Below are 22,236 nucleotides of genomic sequence, written 5' to 3' on the forward strand. Positions count from 1 at the left end.
AAACATCTTTGACACAGCACTAGCTCAATGGCCTTGAAATGGAGAGAAGCAGAGCCCTCTGTAGTCCGCTATGACTAGCAGAGTAAAATCAATCCACAGGGACTCCTTTACCTTTTTCATTGTTAAAAGAGGTCAACTTCACCACAGTGCCAATCATGACACAAATACTGTCATTTATGTTCTTGTGAGATGTTATGTCAGTACCTAATGGCAGATTTGTGACATGAAGTGATAAATACAGTGTATTTTTGCACCACTGAAGCTTGTTGCTGACACCATTTGTTGTAATAATTTAGCTATCATAAACTATCTTAACACTTCATTTGTTTCTACCTATTTAAATGCACTAAAGACAACTGGAATTAAGTCATTTTTAAGGGCTTCCTTTTGATAGATTCTATGATTCAGTAGATCGTATCTACTAGTGAACTCAACAAAATCTTCAAGGATAATTGGGCTTGACCATGAACTATGGCAGTAAGGCAGCTTCTTTCTTAAATAACTACAGGTAATCCTTGATCATGCTGTTACAACAGCTCTGAAAAAGTGACTTACAACGACCAATGGACCCTTACGATCGTTGCAGCATCCCCATGGTCATGTGATTGGCATTTGGATGCTTGATAGCTGGTTCATATTTACAATGGTTGCAGTGTCCTCGGGTCATGTGATAATCTTGAGACTTTCTGACAAAGTCATTGGGGAAGCCAGAGTCACAACTGGGTTTCTAATTTAACTGCAATGATTCACTTGACAAAATGTGACCAGAAAAGTTGTAAAACGGGAAAAAACTCACTTAGCAACATATATTCTGGCCTCAATTGTGGTGATGTCGAGGACTACCTGTATTCAGTATACATTGCCCCAACTCCTGGAAAAGATGGGTGGGTAAAAGTTTGCCACTATGCAATGATTTGGGTCCATTTGACATTGTGAGAAAGCATATTCTTGGCTCAGGATGAAAATCTGAGCAACTGTATTTGGAGGAGAAAGTTCTTTGTTATGATTCTTTTATAGGTATTATGTGCAACACTGTCATTCAAGCAACATTTTAAAGCCATACATTTAGAAACAAGTTACTTAAAGGCACTGGGATGTGACTTATTAATCAGGTTAGTTCTTTTGCCATTTGTCAGGAGTGAGATATGCTGACACTAACCATCAGGCAGATTTAATTTCAGTTATGCCTAAGGAAAAGTTTGTTTTCTATTGGTCTTCTTCCAAACTCAGAAATATGATAAGCATTGCGTATTATCAGGACAACTCTTCAGTTCTGACTTTTTTGGTCTGTTCACTTGATTCATACTGCGGATCTTTCCTCTTATTTTTCTGCTGCTGAAGTCTCTCTTCTTTCTTTTTTAGATAAATTGACATATTATCAAAAGAAGCCTTGTAGAGATTTTTGAAGCAGCTCTCTTTGTCCATAGCACCTGCAGAAGGTAGAGTAAGAATTTTAAGTAATAATTACTTTATAGTGCCTGGCAAATTAGTAAATATTTATAAGTAGGGATTTTGTTTATGCCTAAAATGAGAACAGATACTTAAGTCCTTATAAGCCTACCTCCAACCATGGAGAGAGAAAAACACTTCCAATTTCATCTACGTGAAGTTTTTGCTTTTCCCACATTTGCTACCTGGCAGCAATCATTCTATCAAATTAGCCAAGTTGTTTCCATCCCATTGGTTTATGACAAATAAAACGTTGGCCCATGCTGGTTAATGATAAGCATATCCAAACTATTAGCAAAAGAACAGATAAGCACATTTGGACTAGAAACTCTCCAAATTTCTTGCCCTTTTAGTTGGTGCAGTGCACTATTAAGATAGCTAATCCTCCCAGTCACTTGTCAAAGAAAAAGGAGGATAGATTCAATTAGTTAACTAAAGTACATATTAGGAAGAAGAGAGACAAACTCTAATGTACAAACAATGAGGAGAGGTGTCCAATAGAGGTCAATGTGACATCACATGCACTGTGATATTGTTGTGCAAAGGGCACAAATTATGTAATTTATATCAGTGACAAATAATATAATGTATGTCATTTGCATAATGACATTTATTGGGTTATTTACTCTCTCCAAATGTCCATGAGGAAAATGGTAAACGTAGTTGTTATCAGTAGCTATTAACAAACAAATATTTAAAAAAAAACATTTCTGATTCCTTTAGAGCAGGGCTAATGAGGAATGACTAGCCTGCAGCTTCTGGGTCATATGCATCTTAAATATTCCACTTTACTGAAAACAACCAAAAATCCAAAAATTGAAAGAAAACTGCAATGCTAACAGGTTGCCTCAACCTCTCCTAAAACATTAAAGGTGCCAATAGGCATCAAAGAGCTTGTTTACCATTATTTGAGAGATTAATTGCTTAACTGTGAAGGATTAAAAACTGATCAATATAAATGGTAATTCTATGACAATTTCTCTTTTCTCCCATGTTTTTTTGTCAAAATGAGAATTTGCTTGGTTCCTCACCAAACAATGTCATAGGAGTGCACTTCTCATTCTGGCAAAGATCAATACCCATTAGATAGTTTATGATAAACACCACGTAGTTCAAATTTAACTGACAAGATGAATTTAAGGATGATATTAACTGATACTTTACTCAACTACTGAGCAGATCTAAAAACAGCTACCATTAGGATTGCAATACTTATCTGCCTCAGCAAACAAAATAATCACCAGCTCTACATATCTATTAGTCTTTCTATCTGACTGCACAAAATTAACTCTGCGGTAGATTTTTTAATTTCAGCAACTGTTCTAAAAATGGTTGAAATATTCATTCCCATCCACCTTACTCATTTTCAATATGTTACAGCAGAAGAGATTTGTTCCACTTTAGAAGGGGAAGAGGGGAAAAAAGCTATTAAAATGCTGGCAACAAAAATATATAGGAACCATCATTTTCATAGGAGTAGCAACACTAATTAGGTATTAAGAGCAGGACTTATTAACTAGCTGTTAATTATCTACTATAATCACTGTCATTTTAATAGTCCCCTTTCTTCATCTGCTGATACAGTTAAGATCTGTGCACAGCATTCTACTTCTTACCAGGAGGGGGGTAAATCTAATGACTCTGTTGTGTTCTTATGGTGTTATGCTATTCTTCTGTGGTATCGGGCATTTTAACACTTGATCCCTGTGGTTTAAAGCAGTGTTTCTTAATCTTGGCAACTTGAAGATGGGTGGACTTCAACTCCCAGAACTCCTCAGCCAGCTGAAGCCCACCTGTCTTCAAAGTCAGCAAGGTTGAGAAACACTGAACAATGAGGCTTCCACATAACTTCTCCCACCTCCAAGAACTTCTGCTCACGCAGAAACCAAAGCTAAAACTAAAGTCAGCTTTAATAGAACTTCAGGGATGGATTCTCCAAATCGTAGTCAGACCCTCCATGTAAAGTATTTGTTTGGTCTGTTAAACTCATATTTCCTACCTTCAAACATTCTCCAATAGTTACATATGTACTTGGACATTTTCACTAATTCTTTCTTGTCAATAACAGGCTGAAAACAAAACAAAACAAATTGAACAACAATGGCTATTGAAAATTTCATAGGAAGCAGGGGGCTTTTCATACAGGTTGGCTTGTACTGAGAACAGCTCCCGTAATCTTTTGTTTTGCCTGACCCATTTCCATGTTTTCATGAAGTTATACAACAACAACAAAGAAGATATTCTACTTTCAGATGAAAAATAAGTAAATTAGGTCAGTGCTTCTTTTTCCTTAACAGCAGATCTAGTTTTTTTTAATTTAGACTGCTGTGTATTGACCCACAATTACACTCGGTTTATAGCTATGCATGCATACACATAGGGTTCCCAGCTTGAGCTGCTATACTCCTTATTTTCTTTTTCCCAAGTTTAACTGAGAAATCATCAAACCAAGGTGCAATATTCTAACAAACCAAAAGCCCTGCTGCCAACAAAATGGCAGGACAGATGTTACAAAAAAATAACATTTACATGCTTCTGATCTTTTTCTTTTATACACTGCATACATAAATTTTAGTTATGATTTGAACCTAGCCGCTATCTACCACTCAGCATGTTCAATTATATATTGCCTAACAATACTCTAAATTTTAATCTGAGGGATCTATATTGAACTATATTTTCTTGTTTACAACTAGCAATACAAACAACCACCATAGAAAAATCATTAAAGAGCTGAAGTATTACTCTACGGAAATGCACAGTAAACCAACCATAGTAATTCAGCAATTGGCCAGAATCTTTTGCGATAAACACAGAATTAAAAATACATATAGCAGTCTATGATCATAAACATTTTCTCACCTGCCACTGTCCATCCTTATGTTCATAGAATAGAAGAGGTATTTGCTGATTTTCCTGCAGTACCCAGAGCCCACCTGTTTCCTCAAATGCAATGTCCCAACCTTTGTGGCTTAAGGCTATGTGCTGTTTAGAAATTAAGCTCTGAGCACCGGCATCAAGCTGGAAGATGGATACTGCAGGAATACTTTTAGAAACAACCAACATTATGTTACTTTTATACATCAGGTTTCCCACATCAATTACATCAAATGATTCCCACATGGTTAAGAAAATGGTATGTAAAGGGGTCTTCAAACTCGTCAACTTTAAGACCTGTGGACTCCAACTCCAAGAATTCCCCAGTCAACATGGGGAACTGAAGCTCACAACTCTTAAAAGTTGACAGGTTTGAAGACCCCCGGTATAGATTAATTCTCATCTAATCAGAAGTAAGTCTTGTTGAACTTATTAAAGCTTATTCTTAGGTAAATAAATATACAACTGAAACTTTAGAATTTCTGCAAAATTAGATAAGTTATCTCTAGTGTCGGCTGGCCCTTGCAATATGGCCACCTTAAGGAACTCCTACAGTAATATTTCAAGGAATAATCTCCAATATTTGTTATGAAGTAGCAGAAGTAATTTCACAATGTCAGCATTCATTAGAAATCATCTATAAACTCTTATTATAATCCCTTAATTCAAATACGTTTCATATTATTCCTGTACAATTTCATCACATCTTAAGTCATTTAATCAAGTGATTCCATAATACAGGTAGTCCTTGACTTATGACCAAAACTGAGCTCAACATTTCTATTGCTAAGCAAGACCATTATTAAGTGAGCTTTGCCCCATTTTACGACCATTAACCAATTGTTAAGTGAATCATTGCAATTAAGTTAGTAACATCGATGTGTGGTGAATCTGGCTTCCTCATAAACTTTGTTTGTCAGAAGGGCACAAAAAGTGATCACATGATCAAGGGATACGGCAACTTTCACATGACTGTGGGCATGCTGTAATGGTCATAAGTATCAAAACTGGTCATAAGTCACCTTTTCAGTACCACTGTAACTTTGAATGTTCACTAAACAAATGGTTGTAAGTTGACCACTACCTGTTAAATATAAACTTTACAGAAATCAGAAATAGCTCGTAATGAAATAATATAACTATCTGCCGCCTCTACAGTAATTATATTTTTTCCTCTTACCAGTCATATAAAATGGCAATGTAATTTCCTTCACAACAATAGACTATTCTTGAGACAGCATATTTCTGAGGAGGAAAAGAAATGTAAACATAATTGGCAAGAGCTAATTTTTTTATGTGTGGGAAGAAATAGAAGAACAGTAGTAAAAGAAACCTTGGATCAAAAACATACACGAGGGTTTTTTTTTAATAACAAAGACAAGCTGTCTCTTATTCAGTCTACCCTGATTTCTGTTCTGAGCAAAGACAGCAAGATGAAAAATACAAAACATCTAAGGGGGCAGAAGTTGGATAAATCGTTACTATGCAAAAAGAAAATGTTCTTGAATGACCGTTGTCTTACCTGAACGGTCGTTCTCATGGCGCTGCGGAGAGTACAAGGATGGGTTAACACAGCCTGTTTGCCCATGGACTGAGTAGATTTTTCCCCTCTGGCCACGCCTCCTTTGCCTCTTCTGGCTCAGTTTTAAAAACGAGGTCTTGTCCGACGAAGACGTTCTCAGCTCACACCTGTGCAAAGATACAATCTCGGAGCTAAACAATCACCCTGGGTGGGTCTTGTACTCTCCGCAGCGCCATGAGAACGACCGTTCAGGTAAGACAACGGTCATTCTCCATAGCGCTGCTTGGAGAGTCCAAGGATGGGACATGCCCAAGCTATTGTGTCCCAGGGCGGGAAGAAGAGACATTGTCCGGAGCCTCAATAACCTTCTGTAATACTCTACGGCCAAAGGAGGCTTCGGCAGAGGCAAAGGAATCGATCTTGTAGTTTCTAATGAAAGCCGTGGGAGACGCCCACGTGGCTGCTCTGCAAATGTCCAAAATAGATGCTTGAGTCGCCCAGGCCGCGGTCGTGGCCGCACTTCTGGTGGAATGTGCCGTTACACGAGGTGGAACCGGCTTGCCCTGAAGGTCATATGTCATCTTAATGCAAGCTCGCAGCCACCGACCTATGGTTGAAGATGACACCTTGCGACCCAGCGAGCCTGGTTGAAAAGACACAAAGAAGGCCTCGGAGTGCCTGATGTCCTTAGTCCGTTTCAGGTAAATGCGGACTGCCCTTCGTACGTCCAATTTGTGCCACCTGCGCTCCTTGGAGTGTTGAGGGCTGGGACAGAAGTTCGGGAGGATAACCTCCTGAGACCTGTGAAAATGAGAATTCACCTTCGGCATGAAGGCGGGGTCTAACCGTAGGATGACCCTGTCTGGGTGGATGATGCACAGCTCTTCCTTGGCCGAGAAGGCCGCAATCTCAGATACTCTTCTGGCTGAAGTAATGGCTATGAGGAAGGCAGTCTTAAGAGTCAGATGTCGAAGAGATACCTTCCTCAAAGGTTCGAAGGGAGCCGCTGTCAATGCCTGCAGGACAAAGGGTAGGTTCCAGGTCGGGTACCTGTGCACCACCTGGGGTCGGATGTTGTAGGCCCCCTTCAAGAAGCTCTTGACCTGAGGATGGTGACTCAGGGATTGAGGTTGGTGTCTGGCTAAGATGGTGGATAATGCAGCCACCTGGCGCCTGAGAGTGGCTGGTGCCAGTCCTTTGTCCAAGCCCTCTTGTAGGAAGTCCAATAACTGAGGGATGGACGCTTCCACACTGTCAATGTCCCGTTTGCTGCACCAGGAAGAAAAGGCAGCCCAAGTCGCGTCATAAATGCGAGTAGTGGCCGGACGTCTGGAAGCTTGGATGGTTTTAATGACGTTGTCTGAGAGGCTCTGGTCCTTTAGGAGTTGCCCCTCAAGTGCCAGACGGCTAACTGCAACCATTGGGGCTCTGGATGGTTGATGGCCCCTTGACGCAAGGATACCTGGTCTGGAGGAATTCTCCACGGTTGCTCCACAGACAGATCGACTAGGTCCGCGAACCAGGATCTCCTGGGCCAATGTGGAGCCACCAGAATGAGCTCCGCCCCCTCCTTCAGCAGCTTGTAGATCACCTGCGGGATCAGAGGGAGGGGTGGAAACGCGTAAAGAAGCCCTGGAGGCCAGTTGGACCTCAGGGCATCCGTCCCCTCCGCTTGTGCTGAGTTGTAGCGGGAGAAGAACCGCTGGAGCTGTGTGTTTGCCGCCGAGGCAAACAGGTCGACCTGTGGGAGACCAAACCTCCTTACCACCTGTGCGAACAGGTCCGGATGAAGTTGCCACTCCGAGTTGTCGATGGTCTGACGGCTCAACCAATCCGCACTCACATTGCTGGTTCCGGAGATGTGATCCGCCCTCAGCGACGCTAAGTGAATCTCTGCCCATCGTCCTATGGCCTCCGCGTCTGACATGAGTCTTTTGGAGTGGGTCCCTCCTTGTCGGTTCACGTGAGCCTTTGTGGCCACATTGTCGGTCAGTAGCAGAACGTGGAGCCCCTTCAGCTGTTCTGCAAATATCTTCAGCGCAAGCCGGGCTGCCCTGAGTTCTAGCCAATTGATGCTCCGGGCTGCCTCCGCGCTGGACCACCTGCCTTGCGCCAGCTGACCTTGGCAATGCGCCCCCCAACCGTAGAGACTGGCGTCGGTCGTTACCACGATCCTGTCGGGTTCTCTGAATAGGCAGCCCTTCTCCACTGCTCGAGACTGCCACCAACTCAGAGACCGAGTCACTCTTGGTGGGATGCGAACTTTCCTGGTGGAGTTGCTGGTCTTTGCTCTTTGCATTGGAAGTAAGAACCATTGCAGTTCCCTTGCATGAAGACGTGCCCAGAGAACTATGTTGAGGCAAGAAATCATGATCCCTAACAGTTGGGATAGCTGCACCACCTGCCAGGACCTGTTCCTGCGACACGACCGGATCCTGCTCCTGAGGTTGCGGATTCTTTCCGGAGACAGGGACACCTGGCAAGATACCGAGTCTATCATGGCGCCCAGGTGTTGTATGCGTGTGGCAGGAGTCAGGTTGCTTTTTTCCATGTTTACGGAAAAACCGTGGTCTTGTAAGGTGTGAACTGTGACGTTTACATCTCTCACCGCTTGCTGCTGGGTCCTTGAGTGGATGATGATGTCGTCCAGATAGCACTCCAGGCGGACTGGAAGCTTGCGCAGGTGGGCCACCACAGCTGCAAGAAGCTTCGTGAACGTTCTGGGTGCAGAAGAAAGTCCAAACGGAAGCGCCCTGTATTGGAAGTGCTTTCCGTTGTAACACAAGCGCAGGAACTTCCTGTGTGCAGGATGGATGGGCACATGCAGGTACGCCTCCTTGAGATCGATGGAGGTGAGCAGATCCCCTTGTCGCGTGCAGCTTAGGATCGACTGGAGAGACTGCATTTTGAAGCGCTTGTAGGCCAGATGTCTGTTCAGGCGCTTCAGATCTAAAATGGCCCTCCACCCCCCTGAATTTTTGGGGACCAGGAAGAGAATGGAATAGAACCCCCTCCCTTCCTGTTCTGGAGGAACTGCCTCTATTGCGTTGATCTGCAGAAGATGATCTATCTCTGCCTGCATGAGAGCCCTCTTTACAGGGTTCTTGGATAGTGGGCAGCGAACAAAAGTCCGTGGAGGAGAGGATAGAAACTCCAAGGTTAGACCCCTCCTGATGGTATTTAAGACCCACTTGTCCGAGGTTGTTTCCTCCCAACGGTCTGCATAAAATTGCAGGCGGCCCCCGATGGGAGGAGACCCCAGACGGTCACTTCCCACGTCTAAACTGACGGTTGTGGGATCCCCCACGAAAGGGCTTCCGAAAGGACCCCTGATTGGATTGTCTGCCCCTGGAAGAAAAGTTGTTTCGTTCCTGGGACCTGTCAGAGGACTGGTTAAACTGTCTTTGGGAGGAATATGAAGAGGAGGAGGCCTGGGCACCTTCCTGTGCCCGAAAGGCCTGTTTCCTGAACGAGCCCTGACCTTTCCTGTCATGCTTCCTGAAGGTGGAAGGAAGGACCTTCCTCTTATCCTTTGTCTCAATTAGGAATTTCTCTAGGGAATCCCCAAAGAGGTTCTCTCCCTTGAATGGAGCTGAAGCCAGCTTCCACTTAGCCTTCATGTCCGCCTGCCAGTGCCGAAGCCAAAGCAGGCGGCGAGAAGTGATGTTGGACGCTAGTGCCCTGGAGGCGAATTTCGCTGCATGCAGGGATGCATCAGAGGCATATTCCACAGCCGTAATGATCTTGTTAAGATCATGTCGCCAACGAGATGCTTCAGATGGGGGCTGAGATCTGAGTTGGCGCAGCCATAATAGGGATGCCCTCGTAAAGAACGAGGCAGAAGTGGAGGTTTTGATCGCCCAGGCAGCCACCTGGTGCGTTTTGAGACAAGCCTTTTCTGCCCTCTTATCCTCTGCCTTTAACCCTTCTAATAACTCGGCCGGGAGATTAGAATTAGAGGTCAGAGAGACCACAGGGGCATCCACTTCTGGAGGCTTCAATACATCCTCCAGCCTAGGTTCTAAGGGATACAATGATTTGTCTGCGCCACTGGGGTTGGCCAGGGTACCTGGCTGTGCCCATTGGCGCTGGATAACCTCCATGAACATGTCAAGGACTGGTATCAGTTCTGGGTCAGGGGTTGTTTCGCTGAACAGCCCTGCCATGAGGTCCTGGGAAGTAGAGGGGACTTCCTTGTCCTTAGGTTTGGCACCAAGCTCAGTAGAGGCTCTGGCCTTGTGTAAGATGGAGTTGAATAAGGATGGCTTAAAGAGACCAGTGAAGGAGGGCTTGTCTTGAGGCATATCCTCATCCTCCGAGAGAGCAAAGTCCTCAGCAGTCTCCTCCTCCCACGTAGACACCTCTGTGGTGATAGAAGTGCCCGGGGAATCGAGTACTCTGGTCCTCTTTTCCCCCAGGGGGCGAGTAGGCCTAGAGGCCTTGCCACCCCTGCCTTCCTGTAGTCTCATGGCTTCTACCACACCCTGGGAAATAGCCTGCGTGATGAGATCCCTCATCTCTGCTGACATAGCTGGGCCCTTGTCCTCTACAGGCCTGGATTGGTCATAGGCCTGTCCCCTGGCACCCCTAGGAGGATCTCTCTGATCCTCTGCATGAAAACAGCATTGAAAGGAGGGGATGTCCTCCCTGACTGAAGAGCTAGGAGAACCTGGGTAACCCAGAGAGGCTGCAGGGGATCCTGACATGGAATCCCTATCACAGAAGGATGGGGATCTATCCCCCATCTCCTCCCCCTGCTCTATCTCCCTCTGGATGGGTGGGGAAGGAACTGGCCCAGCCTCACTTGGTAAGGGTGCAGAGAGAACCTGGGGCCTAGCAGACTTGTCCTTTAGGGAGTCCTGCCCCTTGTCCCCTTGAATTTTGGGGGCCTTGCTCCCAGCTGAAGAGTGGGAAGCTTTCCCCCCAGTGCCCTTGTTCCCCTTTCTCCCCTGGCCTGAGGGATCTGGCCTACTGCGCTTTGCAGATGGCCCTGCCAGCTCCTCCCTTCGCTCCAAACCTTCATCAGCCATCCCTGGTTGATCTTGAGTCGAAGAGGTCGCTGCTGTGGGAAGGGCAGTGGACGCTGGCCCGACGGCTCCAGAAGCGTCTGCAGACTCAGATGGGAGGCTGGATCAGGCACCAGGACACTCCTTGCCGCTTCCCCTTAGGTGTCTGGGGAACTTCAGGCTTGCTGGAGACCCAGGCAAGCCCTCGCAATCCTCCGCGGCTGTCTGTTTGAGGCGGAGAGGCTCTGCTGCTTGCTGCTGCTTCCGGACAGTAAAAAGACTCCAAAAAAATGGCCGCCGGTTCTTCTGCGCGCCAAAAGCCTCACTTAAGGGCCAGGCGCTTCCTATTGGCTGCAGCCAAAAAGCGCGCCAAAGCAGCGCTTTTCAAAATGGCCACAGCTCTCCCGATCGGCAAAAGACGCCGTTTGGAGAAGCAAGGGCTTTTTTAAAAGCCTCTCCTCCAAAGCGACCAGGGAAACACGGGGATTGCCGTCCTTCCCTGCGCTCGCCAGCAGACGCCGGACGAGCGGCCTCGCTTGTTCCCCCAGCTGCGACTAAGCAGCTGTGGAACCGATCGCTGCCTCAGCCTTACTTTAGCAAATCCTCTTCTTGGTCAAAAAATAGAAAAAAAAGGAAAATAAAAAGTCAAAATAATAAAACCTGGGGAAAAATCCTAATAACAACTAAATATCAACACATAAAATACTCTAAAATCACTATTGGAGAACCCAGCCTATTTGCTCAAAGCTGAGGGTTCCCCAAACTCGTCCTACCGGGCAGACTGAGTTTTTAAAACTGAGCCAGAAGAGGCAAAGGAGGCGTGGCCAGAGGGGAAAAATCTACTCAGTCCATGGGCAAACAGGCTGTGTTAACCCATCCTTGGACTCTCCAAGCAGCGCTATGGAGAATGATAGGTATAAACACTGCAGAATGGTTTAGTTACAATTTTTAGAATATCAGTACATCTGTCCACACGATGGAGGTTAGTACAACAGAGAGACAGAGTATCTTCTTGTCCATGTTTGTCTGGAATAATTTAGCATTCACCAGACAAAATACTTACTATCCTAAGATCAACCCAATAGCATTTATTTAAAATGAGTGAAAAATTAAAGTAAGCCTCCAATAACACGAAAAAAGATTTCTAAACAGTTTTAAATATTAGTGTACTCAAGTTGTGAAGTAATTGCATTCTACAATGGCTACATCTCAAAATATTCTTTACCAAAAAAGCCTATATTTTATAGAATCAAATGTTGATTATCAGTAGCATAAACCTGTTCTCAACTTTATGACAGTTCAATAAATTCACTCAAAAAAAGAAAACACGTGTAAAAAACAAGCAAAGAAAAATGGAAACATGCATATTATAGAGAACATCCACCCCAAAGATAATTACCTTCTTATTCTTACCAGCTTCATTTATATTCAAATTATTCAATTGAACGCAATGTAGTTCTTTCCCACTTTTATACTTCCAGAGCCTCAATGTATCATCCTAGGAAATTCAAGAGATAAGCTAATTATTATTTTTGCCAAAGGTAAGGATTTATTAATTGCATTGATAGGTCTCTCATATATACACATTCACAAGGTTGATATCATACTAAGCTGAAATTCCTTTATCTACTGTATGACTGATTAAACAAGCTATAATGGCTGGGTCCACACCTAACTTTAAGCATAGATCATGATGTGTAAATCACCACAATGTATATAATACAATTTGATGAGCAAAAAAAAAACAAAGAAGCACATTGTGACTTAGCATAATTATAAATTCAAACAATGGTTTAAAATCCCTCTTAGATGCATGCATATACAGCATATCTCATGGATATTGAGCAATGGATATTCATAATTTCTAATGATTTCTAGCAACACATTACTATATTTCATACTGAGTTTAAGTAGATATTAATAATGAATAATGTGGTGTAAAACACATGGGAGAATGATGATTCCCTTTCAGCCAAAACATGAGAGACAGCAAGAGAAACTGAATCTTTTACTTATTAGAGGAAAGAAAAAATTCATTTTTTAACCATTAATTAACATTCTAGATCAGTGTTTCTCAAACTTGGCGACTTTAAGTCCTGAGGACTTCAACTCCCAGAATCCCCCAGCCAGCATAGCTGGCTGGGGAATTCTGGGAGTTGAAGTCCACAGGACTTAAAGTCGCCAAATTTGAGAAACACTGTTCTAGATGTATAGAATCCCAGATAATCTACATACCCCAGAAGCAGATAAAAGAAGATCAGGAAGGTTTGGCAGTACCAATATTGTGCTGACAAATCTAGAAAGAAAAAAAATAAATTGAAACAAAAGCAATAAAGAGTAAAATTATATGTATATACAGCTGTGCAAGAAATTTTCTACCTAGACTGATACCTTTCCTTGCATTTATACAAAAATCTGCATATAAAAAGTTTATCCCAATATTTTTTTTCTTTTTATTAAATTAGTTTTTAAAATAGTCCAGCAATCTATTCAGGTTCTTGAAATACATTCTTCTCCAATTTTTACATAACAGCGACAAATAAAAGGTGGGGGGGGGGGGACCTAGAATAAAGGTAATGTATAACTGTAAAGTGAATTGCAGACCTCCATTTTATTTCATGATCAAGATGAACTATTGGGACTTCAAGTATCATACTAATGTAGATTTCTATATTATAGCTACAAGTAGCAATCTCTTAGTGAAGTGTTTCTTTGAACATTAAGACTACTAATTTATTGCCACTAGAAACAAGGCATGACTATATATGCTGAAGGTGCACAAAATGCTGTTACCTTTCCACTGAAGTGGTACCTATTTATCTACTTGCATTTGCATGCTTTCAAACTGCAAGGTTAGCAGAAATGAGAAGTCTCAATTCTTTTCCTTCATTGGGGACTAAGACTATCAGCATGCAGAAAGGATGTGCACGCACACAAAAGAAGATAATAATTATTTTAAATACTCACGATTTTTTTTAACAAATGGTTTTTAGGCTAGGGAATGTTCTAATGGATGACATGTTAGCTACATTTTGACAACAACAACATATGCTTTTCTGAAAATCTGAATTCCCTCAGCATCCAACTCATTTATTTCTTCCCAAATCAGAGCTAGAATGGATTCTTTAAAAATCATCCAAGGAAGTGAACATTTATTATTATTCTTAAATAGTCTAAAGCATTTCTGATCCCAAGAGATTGATTAGAATACTAGCTGTTATTAAGCTCGAGCTTAAATATGGCTTCCTTCTTCTTGTTTCCTTATGTTAGCAAAGAGGAGGAGTTGCCTTTCAATCACATTGAAAACAGTTTTTTGGGTTACTCACTCTCTGTGACCCAGGCAAAAGGACACTATAACATGTGGTGCTTTAGTCAAACTAACTCGGATCTTCTCATCTCGATCAGCTGTTACAATATATTGGTCATCAGGACTCAATGTCTAACAATAATAGAGCAATAGAAATACGATTAATGGTATGTTCAGGCATAATCATCCACCCACCAACGGTATAATTTGTTTGGCTTCAAACTGATAATCTGAAGAAGACTGGAAGGAATAATTAAAAATTACCAGTCTACAACATTTTACAAACCTGTTTACATATATTTGCATTTGTCTTAATAATTGCTAATATACAGAAAATCATCTAATTTGTTAGTCTCATTTGACAGAGTTGAACACATTAAGTAACTATGCAGAGTACTTCTCAGCCCAAATTACCTCCTAGGGGTGATTTTGGGAGGAAAAAAAATAAGACTTATTCTTTTTTATCAAATTATTTATCAAATTTTAAAATTGCCCATCATCTCCCTCAGAGTGACTTTGGGCTGTGTAGAGATGAAATATCAAACCATAAAAAACAGTATATACATTTTTTTTTTAAAAAGCATGGATGAATTAAAAATCAGTGTCAAAGTTAATTAAAAGGCAGGGAGAGAGCTTTCAGGATACTAGCCAGCCTCATGCCTGCATGCAGCTATGTGAGTCCCAAACAAGATCTCAGAAAAAGTTTTTACACCTTTCCGGAAGGTCAGGAGAATGTTCCACAGGACGGGGCAATGGCACAGAGGCCCTCTTCTTGGACCATGCCAGGTAGAATTCTTTATCTGACAGGATCTGTAACATACCTTCCCTCCCTAATGAAGACGGACTTAAATTTGATTAGCCTTTAATAAAATATATTATTGGAAATATCCATTAAAAACTCATGCGTACCAAATCCAACAAAAGAGACAAGTGTCCAAGCTCAATTGTTCCTGCATTTTTTGGCTCTATTATTGAATAAGAATATACATCGCCAGATTTGTCAGCAACCAAAATTTTGTCTTCTGCAGATGTTATTATCAGGGAGGTACATCTTCTCATGACAGGTCTGGAAAAAAAATAAGACATAATTCAAAAATTTTGAATTTCAGAACCTAACATGGCCCACAGTACATGTGACCAATGAAAGCATAACAAATCTATAACACCCATAATCTCCTAGAATTCTAAAAATGGTTGGGAAAGCTGCCCGAGACATCAGCTTGGAAGCAGCTGTATTAGATTCACGGCAAAAACAAATAAACCCCCAAACCTTGTGTCACAAGTATGTGAGGCTGGGCATGGTTTGGGAGATTTTCCAATGTCATGGAAAGTGATTATGAAGCCATTGGCTTATCCGAAGGAGCTTGCAGAGCAACAGAAAAATATTTCTAGGCTGTTCTTCAGCTGGAATGACAAAGGAAACATAAAACACAACAATAAAGCTTAAAAAAAAAACCAAACAGAACAGTAAATTTAATATAACAAGGTAAGGAAAGTGTGTGTGTGTGTGTGTGTGTGTGTGTGTGTGTGTGTTGTATTTGTGCTGATAAATAATATAAATATAAAATATAAAAAGGCAACATTAAAAATAAAAATATGGTTTTCTGCCTGGATGGTTTTCTATAATGAGCCGAAGGACAGAAAGAGGGAGCAGTGAGCTTCCTCCCATATTTGGGCATACCAGGGGTTGTAACACAAATATGTATGTATGTATGTATGTATGTATGTATGTATGTATGTGTGTGTGTGTGTGTGTTACAACCCCTGGTATGCCCAAACACAACACACACGCACACACACACACACACACACACACACACACAGATATATATATGTATATATGTATATATGTATATATGATGTATATATGTATATATGTATATATGTATATATGTATATATGTATATATGTATATATGTATATATGTATATATGTATATATGTATATATGTATATATGTATATATGTATATATGTATATATGTATATATGTATACACACACACACACGACACAGACTTGATTTTTGGCAATTGCCTGGACTAGTCCCTGCAGTTTTCTTGGAAGTTTGCCCTTGCCTGCTTTCAAGGCTGAGAGAGTAAGCAACCCAAGGTCACTCAGGAGCGTTAATGCTAAGAAATGTACAGTCTTTGGGTTTTAGCCTAGTGCCTTAACTGCTACACCAAACTGGCTCCCTATGTAAAACATGTATAACAATTTCTGTTACTAATGCTTAGATTTATAAAGATATTTTAAAACATTTTCCTTCTCATACCTTATGCTCAGACATTTCCAGGAAGGCTTTGAGCAGAAAAGAATTAATTGTTTGTTGTCATCAGTCAGAACAAAATATTTTCCTGATGAAGAAAATGCACAGGCAAGGATATTATTTGTTTTGTCAAGTGGCTTTCCATCCTCACTAAAAAGGCAAAAAAACATGAAACAATTGATTCAAAAATAAACCATTTCAAGACCTTCAAATTATATTTTCTGACATAATATTTTCAATTATTTTACAGAACATCCATTCTTTGATTGTGTAAAAAAATTAAATGTCTATGGAGATTCTCAGTCAGTTAGGTCATGGTTATCCCAAAGGTGCTTTTTCAAGAGGCAACTGGACTTTCTGGTTTTTCTTTGAAGGCGTTTTGCTTCTCATCCAAGAAGCAATTGTATTATATTTTTCTGGTATAATACACAACTGAAGCTTCTTGGATGAAAAGCGAAACAAACGTCTTCAACCCCCCCCCCCCCCGAAAGTCTAGTTGCTGCTTGAAAAAGCACCTTTGAGGTAAAAAAATAAAGAAACAAGGGAAGCTGTTTCTTAGCATTTATTTTAATTATTTAATTTTACTTTGCATTTTAACTGTTCATGGTAGAAAAGCCACTGCAGATTCTTTCCTTTTTAAGGCAATACTTACCGTATTTTTCAGAGTATAAGACGCACCGGAATATAAGAGTCCCAGCGGGGGACTCACCGCCCCGAGTCCCAGCGGGGAGAGGGGGCGGTCTATAAATTTAATAAACCTAAACCATAAGACGCACCAAGGTTTTGAAGAGGCAATTTTTTTTAAAAAAAATAGGTAGGTAGATAGAGGGAGAGAGGGAGGGAAAGAGAGAGAAATATAGTAGGTAGGTAGGTAGGGGGAGAGAGAGAGTAGTGAGGTAGGTAGGTAGGTAGATAAAGGGATAGATAGAAATAGAGAGAGAGAGAGAGAAATACAGTAGATAGGTAGGGAGAGAGAGTGTGTGTGTGTAGGTAGGTAGGTAGAGGGATAGAAAGAGAGAGAGAGAGAAAAAATACAGTAGATAGGTAGGGAGAGAGAGTAGTTAGGTAGGTAGGTAGGTAGGTAGGTAGGTAGGTAGGTAGATAAAGGGATAGAGAGAGAGATAGAGAAATACAGTAGATAGGTAGGGAGAGAGAGAGAGTAGGTAGGTAGGTAGGTAGGTAGGTAGGTAGGTAGGTAGGTAGGTAAAAGGAGAGAGAGAGAGAGAGAGAGAGAGAGAGAGAGAGAGAGAGAAATACAGTAGGTAGATAGGGAGAGAGAGAGTGTGTGTAGGTATGTAGGAAGGTAGAGGGATGGAGAGAGAAATAGAGATAGAGAGAAATACAGTACATAGGTAGGTGTTTCTGCTGGCACAGCACTTGATCAATGTAATTCTCATCAATCAGTTAAAGAGCTTTCCAAAAGGAAAAGAAAAGTTTTTGCACTCTGCAAACCTCCCCAAAATGGCCCGTTTTTTGTCAAAAAAATTGCATGCATAGCCATTTATGGAGGCTTATAGAGTGCTGCTGGGGGATGTGGGCAAAAAATGGCCTATTTTTTAGCTCATTTCTGCCCTCTCCAGCCCCCAGGAGCTCTCTGAAAGCCTCCATAAGGCTATGCACAGCCATTTAGGTGAAGGGGGCGGGGCTTCAGGAGGCAAAAAGTGCTGTATTTGGTGTATAAGACGCGCCCAGATTTTCAGCCTCTTTTTTGAGGAAAAAAGGTGTGTCTTATACTCCGGAAAATACGGTATCTAAGAGCGGTAAATGCCATGTTTTCCAGAAGGATCTCTAGAGATGCTTAATTATAGATTCAATTATTCCCAGATAGTAATGTTCTATATACCTGGGAAATTAACCATCTCACCTTTTTTGTTCTTCTTGAATTTTTTTGCTTGCAGTACTACAGTCATAAATGAAAAGATCATCATTGCTGTCAAGTAAATGAATATACATCACATAAATATTTTCTATGGAAGAAATTTCATGTTGAACTGTTAAAAAACAGAGCAATGTTTCCTATACCAAGAGGTTAGCAACCTAGAGCTCTATTTTCCCCCAGACCTAAACCTAATCTCACTTGTTGGCATTCTCAGCACCTATTCCAACTTCTCTGAATCTTTATTAAAATATGATGCCTAGAACAGAAAATAGTACTTGTGGTAGAACATGATCAATGCAAATATAGTGGAGCAATATACCTACTGATACAGGGTAAAACTTAATTTGCCTTTCCAGCAACCTTATATTCAATGTGGACAGCTATGTCAAAATACTTCTTCAGAATATGAATATCAAGCCAAATATACCCCTATCTTGTTTCTGTTCATTTGATTTCTTTTTTCATGTTTCTACTTTATTGTTATTTTACCTTTATTTTTCAGCTTGTACAGCTGTGTGAAAAAGTCCTGCATGCTTTAAGGTTTACGACATTTTTTGGATAGGCCATTGATTTTATGATATTTTATGCTGACTGTTATGCAAATATTGTTATATTTAAATAAATACTGGTGGTTTTTAAGTGAAAAGCATAAGCTTTTTGCAATTTGGTGCTGTTTGGATGAGGATTGTGAATTTTCGACCGTTTAGGTAATCAAACATGGTTACTAATATGAAATTAGCCAGCCCTTATTGCTTATCACCAGGTGGCATCGCTTCGGCATAGACTGTATAAGCCTTTGCACGTGATATTTGGTGACAATGTGGTGCCGGGCTGCAATAATGGATTCAGTCAGCTCCTGCTTGGTCTTCAGATGCTTCTTGCTTATTTCATAACCAATCTTGGCCCACAAGTTCTCAATTGGGTTCAAATCCGGGCTCTTGAGCTGGCCAATCCAGGAGTCGAAGACCATACTTTTTCATCCACTGCTGGACGGACTTGGCTCGATGACAAGGAGCGTTGTCATCCTGGAAGTAAAGGTCCTTCCCTACAAGTTGCTGAGCTGAAGGAAGCATGGTCTTTTCCAGGACTTCAACACACTGCTTGGAATTCATGATTCCCTGCACAATTTGTATCCGACCAATACCAGAAGCAGCGATACAGCCCCAGATCACGTGCAATGGATGCTTCACAGATAGACAGACAGTATGGCCTACGTTCTTCAGCTGGAAATCTTCTGACATACTTATTGCACTGATTCCCAGTCAAGTAGCATGTCGACGAGAACAATGAGTGTTTGTGAGCAAAGGCTTACTTCGAGCTCTGCAGCCTTTGAGCCCTCTGGCAAGCAGTCTGCGATGCACTGTGCTTGTGCACACTTTAACACCACATCTTTCACCCCAAATTCTTGTAATCTGAGGTGAGGTGAGCTTCCTGTCAGTCATCGAAATGTGTTGCAGAGCCCGATCTTGCCATTTTGTCAACTTTCTTGGTCTTCCAGAGCAGAGCCTATCATCAACTGAACCAGATATTTGGTATTTTTCAACCACTCTGCTCACTGTGGTGCGATAACATTTCACTGTCTTGGCTATTTCTGTACAGGAGTAACCCTCTCCATGAAGCACAATGATGCGGTGCCACTGCTCAGTACTGGTGAAAGCAAAGGCCTTCATCCTTGCCCGCAGCCAGAGCTAAATTAAATTTCTCGAAGCCTATTTAGAGTTAGAGAGTATGACAACGTTGATTGACTCATAGATTTAGCCTCTGTGCATTTTGATTGGTTAGCCAAAGCTCGCTGTTGATTGGCTACTTTCGATCCTAACTTTCTCGAAAATTCAAATTATGTTTGTTTTAGCACATAAACTCACTCAAAACCTTTAAAAGACTTTGGTTATATTAATAAAAATTATGCATCTCAATCTGACTACAGAATTTTTCATCAAAGTACTAATTTTCCGTGGTTTCTGAGTGAAAAGTTAATTAAACATGTAAATACTAAACGCATGCAGGACTTTTTCACACAGCTGTATGCTGCTTCAAGTACTCTTTCATCCCACTTCTTTTGCTTCTGTCTTCTACACTGTTATCTCATACCGTTTTGTTTGACCTAAAATTTGCAAAGTATTTCCTCCAGCTCTCAATCTTAACATTTGTCTGCTAATTAAGAAATACCCAATAGCCCATGTTGACTTACAAATCAGATTACTATCACACCATTTGTCAAATTTTATGCTGAAATTAAGATATATTATAGCCACAGGATCCCTACAGTCTATTAAGAAAAATACATCTTATAACAAAGAAAGTACCTTCATCAAAAAATCTATGTAGAAATCTAACAATAAATTAAAATGTCCACAAGTTCTCAATATTTACATTTGGTCTCTTAAGTGTTTTCCATTAATTAGATATTTGTTAGATTCTATTCAAATACAAACAATATTTTGTGCCTTCCTCTATCCTGTGAATGAGAAAGTGTTAAAGAGAAGACTTAAGAGGTGGTCAGAAATTTCCTAGGTAGATTGTGCTTGATAGAGTTTGTCCCCATACAGATACTTGGAATGAAGTTTTCCATTACACTCAATTCATACTTTTTTTTTAAAAAAAAAGGCTTTTGGAGGGTTATTGAATCACTGTGAAAGATAATTATTGCTACTATTGGAAAGAAACAATGCTTTTTTAAAACTTCCAAATGTGGGTTTTGACTTTGTTTTGGTACCTTTTAGTTTCTAATGATTCCTGGCAACGACCTGGACAAGTCCCTGCAGTTTTCCTCACAAGGTTTTTTGGTCATTATTTGCCACTGCCTCCTTCCTAAGGCTGAAGGAGAGTGCCTGTTCCAAGGTCAAGCTCTGTGCACCAAAACCAGCAGTCTCTAGCCTAGTGCCTTAACTGGGCCACACCAAACTGGCTCTTTTTTCATGTTAGTAGTCTCAGATTTAAGTGTGCACAGTTGATAAAAGCTTCACTCTCCCTTTTTCTCCGTATTACTTTACCTTTGTCTCTTTGCCAGACTTCCACTGTCAGGCCTGTGCATGTACAATATCTAAACTAACACACACACACACACACACACACACACACCTATTTGATTTCTTCAAAATATATTGGACTACCATTCCCATTATGCCAATCGGTATCCATCTGTTAACAGTAACGAAGTATTAATCTAGAGCAGAGTTTCTCAACCTTGGCGACTTTAAGTCCTGTGGACTTCAACTCCCAGAATTCCCCCGCGGGGGGGGGGAGTTGCCAAGGTTGAGAAACACTGATCTAGAGAGTTTCTTTTTAAACTCCAACCTTTCAGACACTCGCACACCCTTTCACTCACTTGGCCTCTTTATAATTAGCGGCGAAGAACTTCGTGCCGCCGCTAACCACCATCAGATCCTCGCAAATGAGGAGCTTCGGAGAAGCACTCACGACTCCAGCAACATCAGCCGCCTCCATCGTCCTGCCCAGATCCACGTTGGGGGCGCCCGGGAATCGTCACCAGCTAATGATGTCATTCCCCGGCCTACTAATGATGACCTCAGAAAAGGCCGGCTTGCCCTAGATACGAGCGTATTGTTGTTTGGAACCTGGACTGCTAATGGGACTAGAATTACTCCTTATTCCTTTTGTGGGGATAGAATAATCAGAAGATGAAAGGTCTTCTTGATATTTCCAACAGAAAGCGGCCATAGGTTTCCATAATCTCGTCTCGTGACAATGAATGTCCTGGGGGAGGCGCCATCATAAAAGACAATGAAATAAAAGGAAAGGAAATGCACTCATTGAGGCGAATATTTGCAGCTCAGGGTCGAAATGAGGGGTCCTTGGTACTGATGAGGTTACCTAGTTTGGGTAATGAAACGTCTGCAAGAAAACAAGCTCAGATAGCACCAAGGACACCCCCCGCCCCATATTGTACTGAAGACAATGATCCAAGGA

At 41.5% G+C, this 22,236-nt stretch overlaps 1 protein-coding gene across 6 annotated transcripts; it reads right to left on the reverse strand.

The window, feature by feature from the left end:
• Positions 1-993: 993 nt before the first annotated feature.
• Positions 994-21,907, reverse strand: WDR4 (WDR4 tRNA N7-guanosine methyltransferase non-catalytic subunit). Of its 6 annotated transcripts, none has more exons than XM_081951336.1 (11): positions 21,635-21,907; positions 18,292-18,357; positions 16,434-16,577; positions 15,071-15,227; positions 14,181-14,293; positions 13,090-13,150; positions 12,254-12,352; positions 5,507-5,571; positions 4,312-4,495; positions 3,449-3,518; positions 994-1,430 (listed from the first exon to the last, which is right to left on the reverse strand). In XM_081951336.1, exons 1-11 carry the CDS (start codon positions 21,751-21,753, stop codon positions 1,255-1,257), a joined length of 1,254 nt encoding a protein of 417 aa, XP_081807462.1. In that variant the 5' UTR covers positions 21,754-21,907; the 3' UTR covers positions 994-1,254. The 6 variants fall into 6 exon arrangements, with proteins under 6 accessions (XP_081807462.1, XP_081807465.1, XP_081807463.1 ...); XM_081951339.1 differs by having other exon boundaries at positions 16,434-16,515; positions 21,635-21,775; XM_081951337.1 differs by lacking the exon at positions 21,635-21,907 and adding an exon at positions 21,300-21,373.
• Between the last annotated feature and the right edge of the window lie 329 nt (positions 21,908-22,236).

This window comes from Natrix helvetica (genome assembly GCF_964273705.1).
Source record: "Natrix helvetica genome assembly, chromosome: 4".
Taxonomy (NCBI): Eukaryota; Metazoa; Chordata; class Lepidosauria; order Squamata; family Natricidae; genus Natrix; species Natrix helvetica.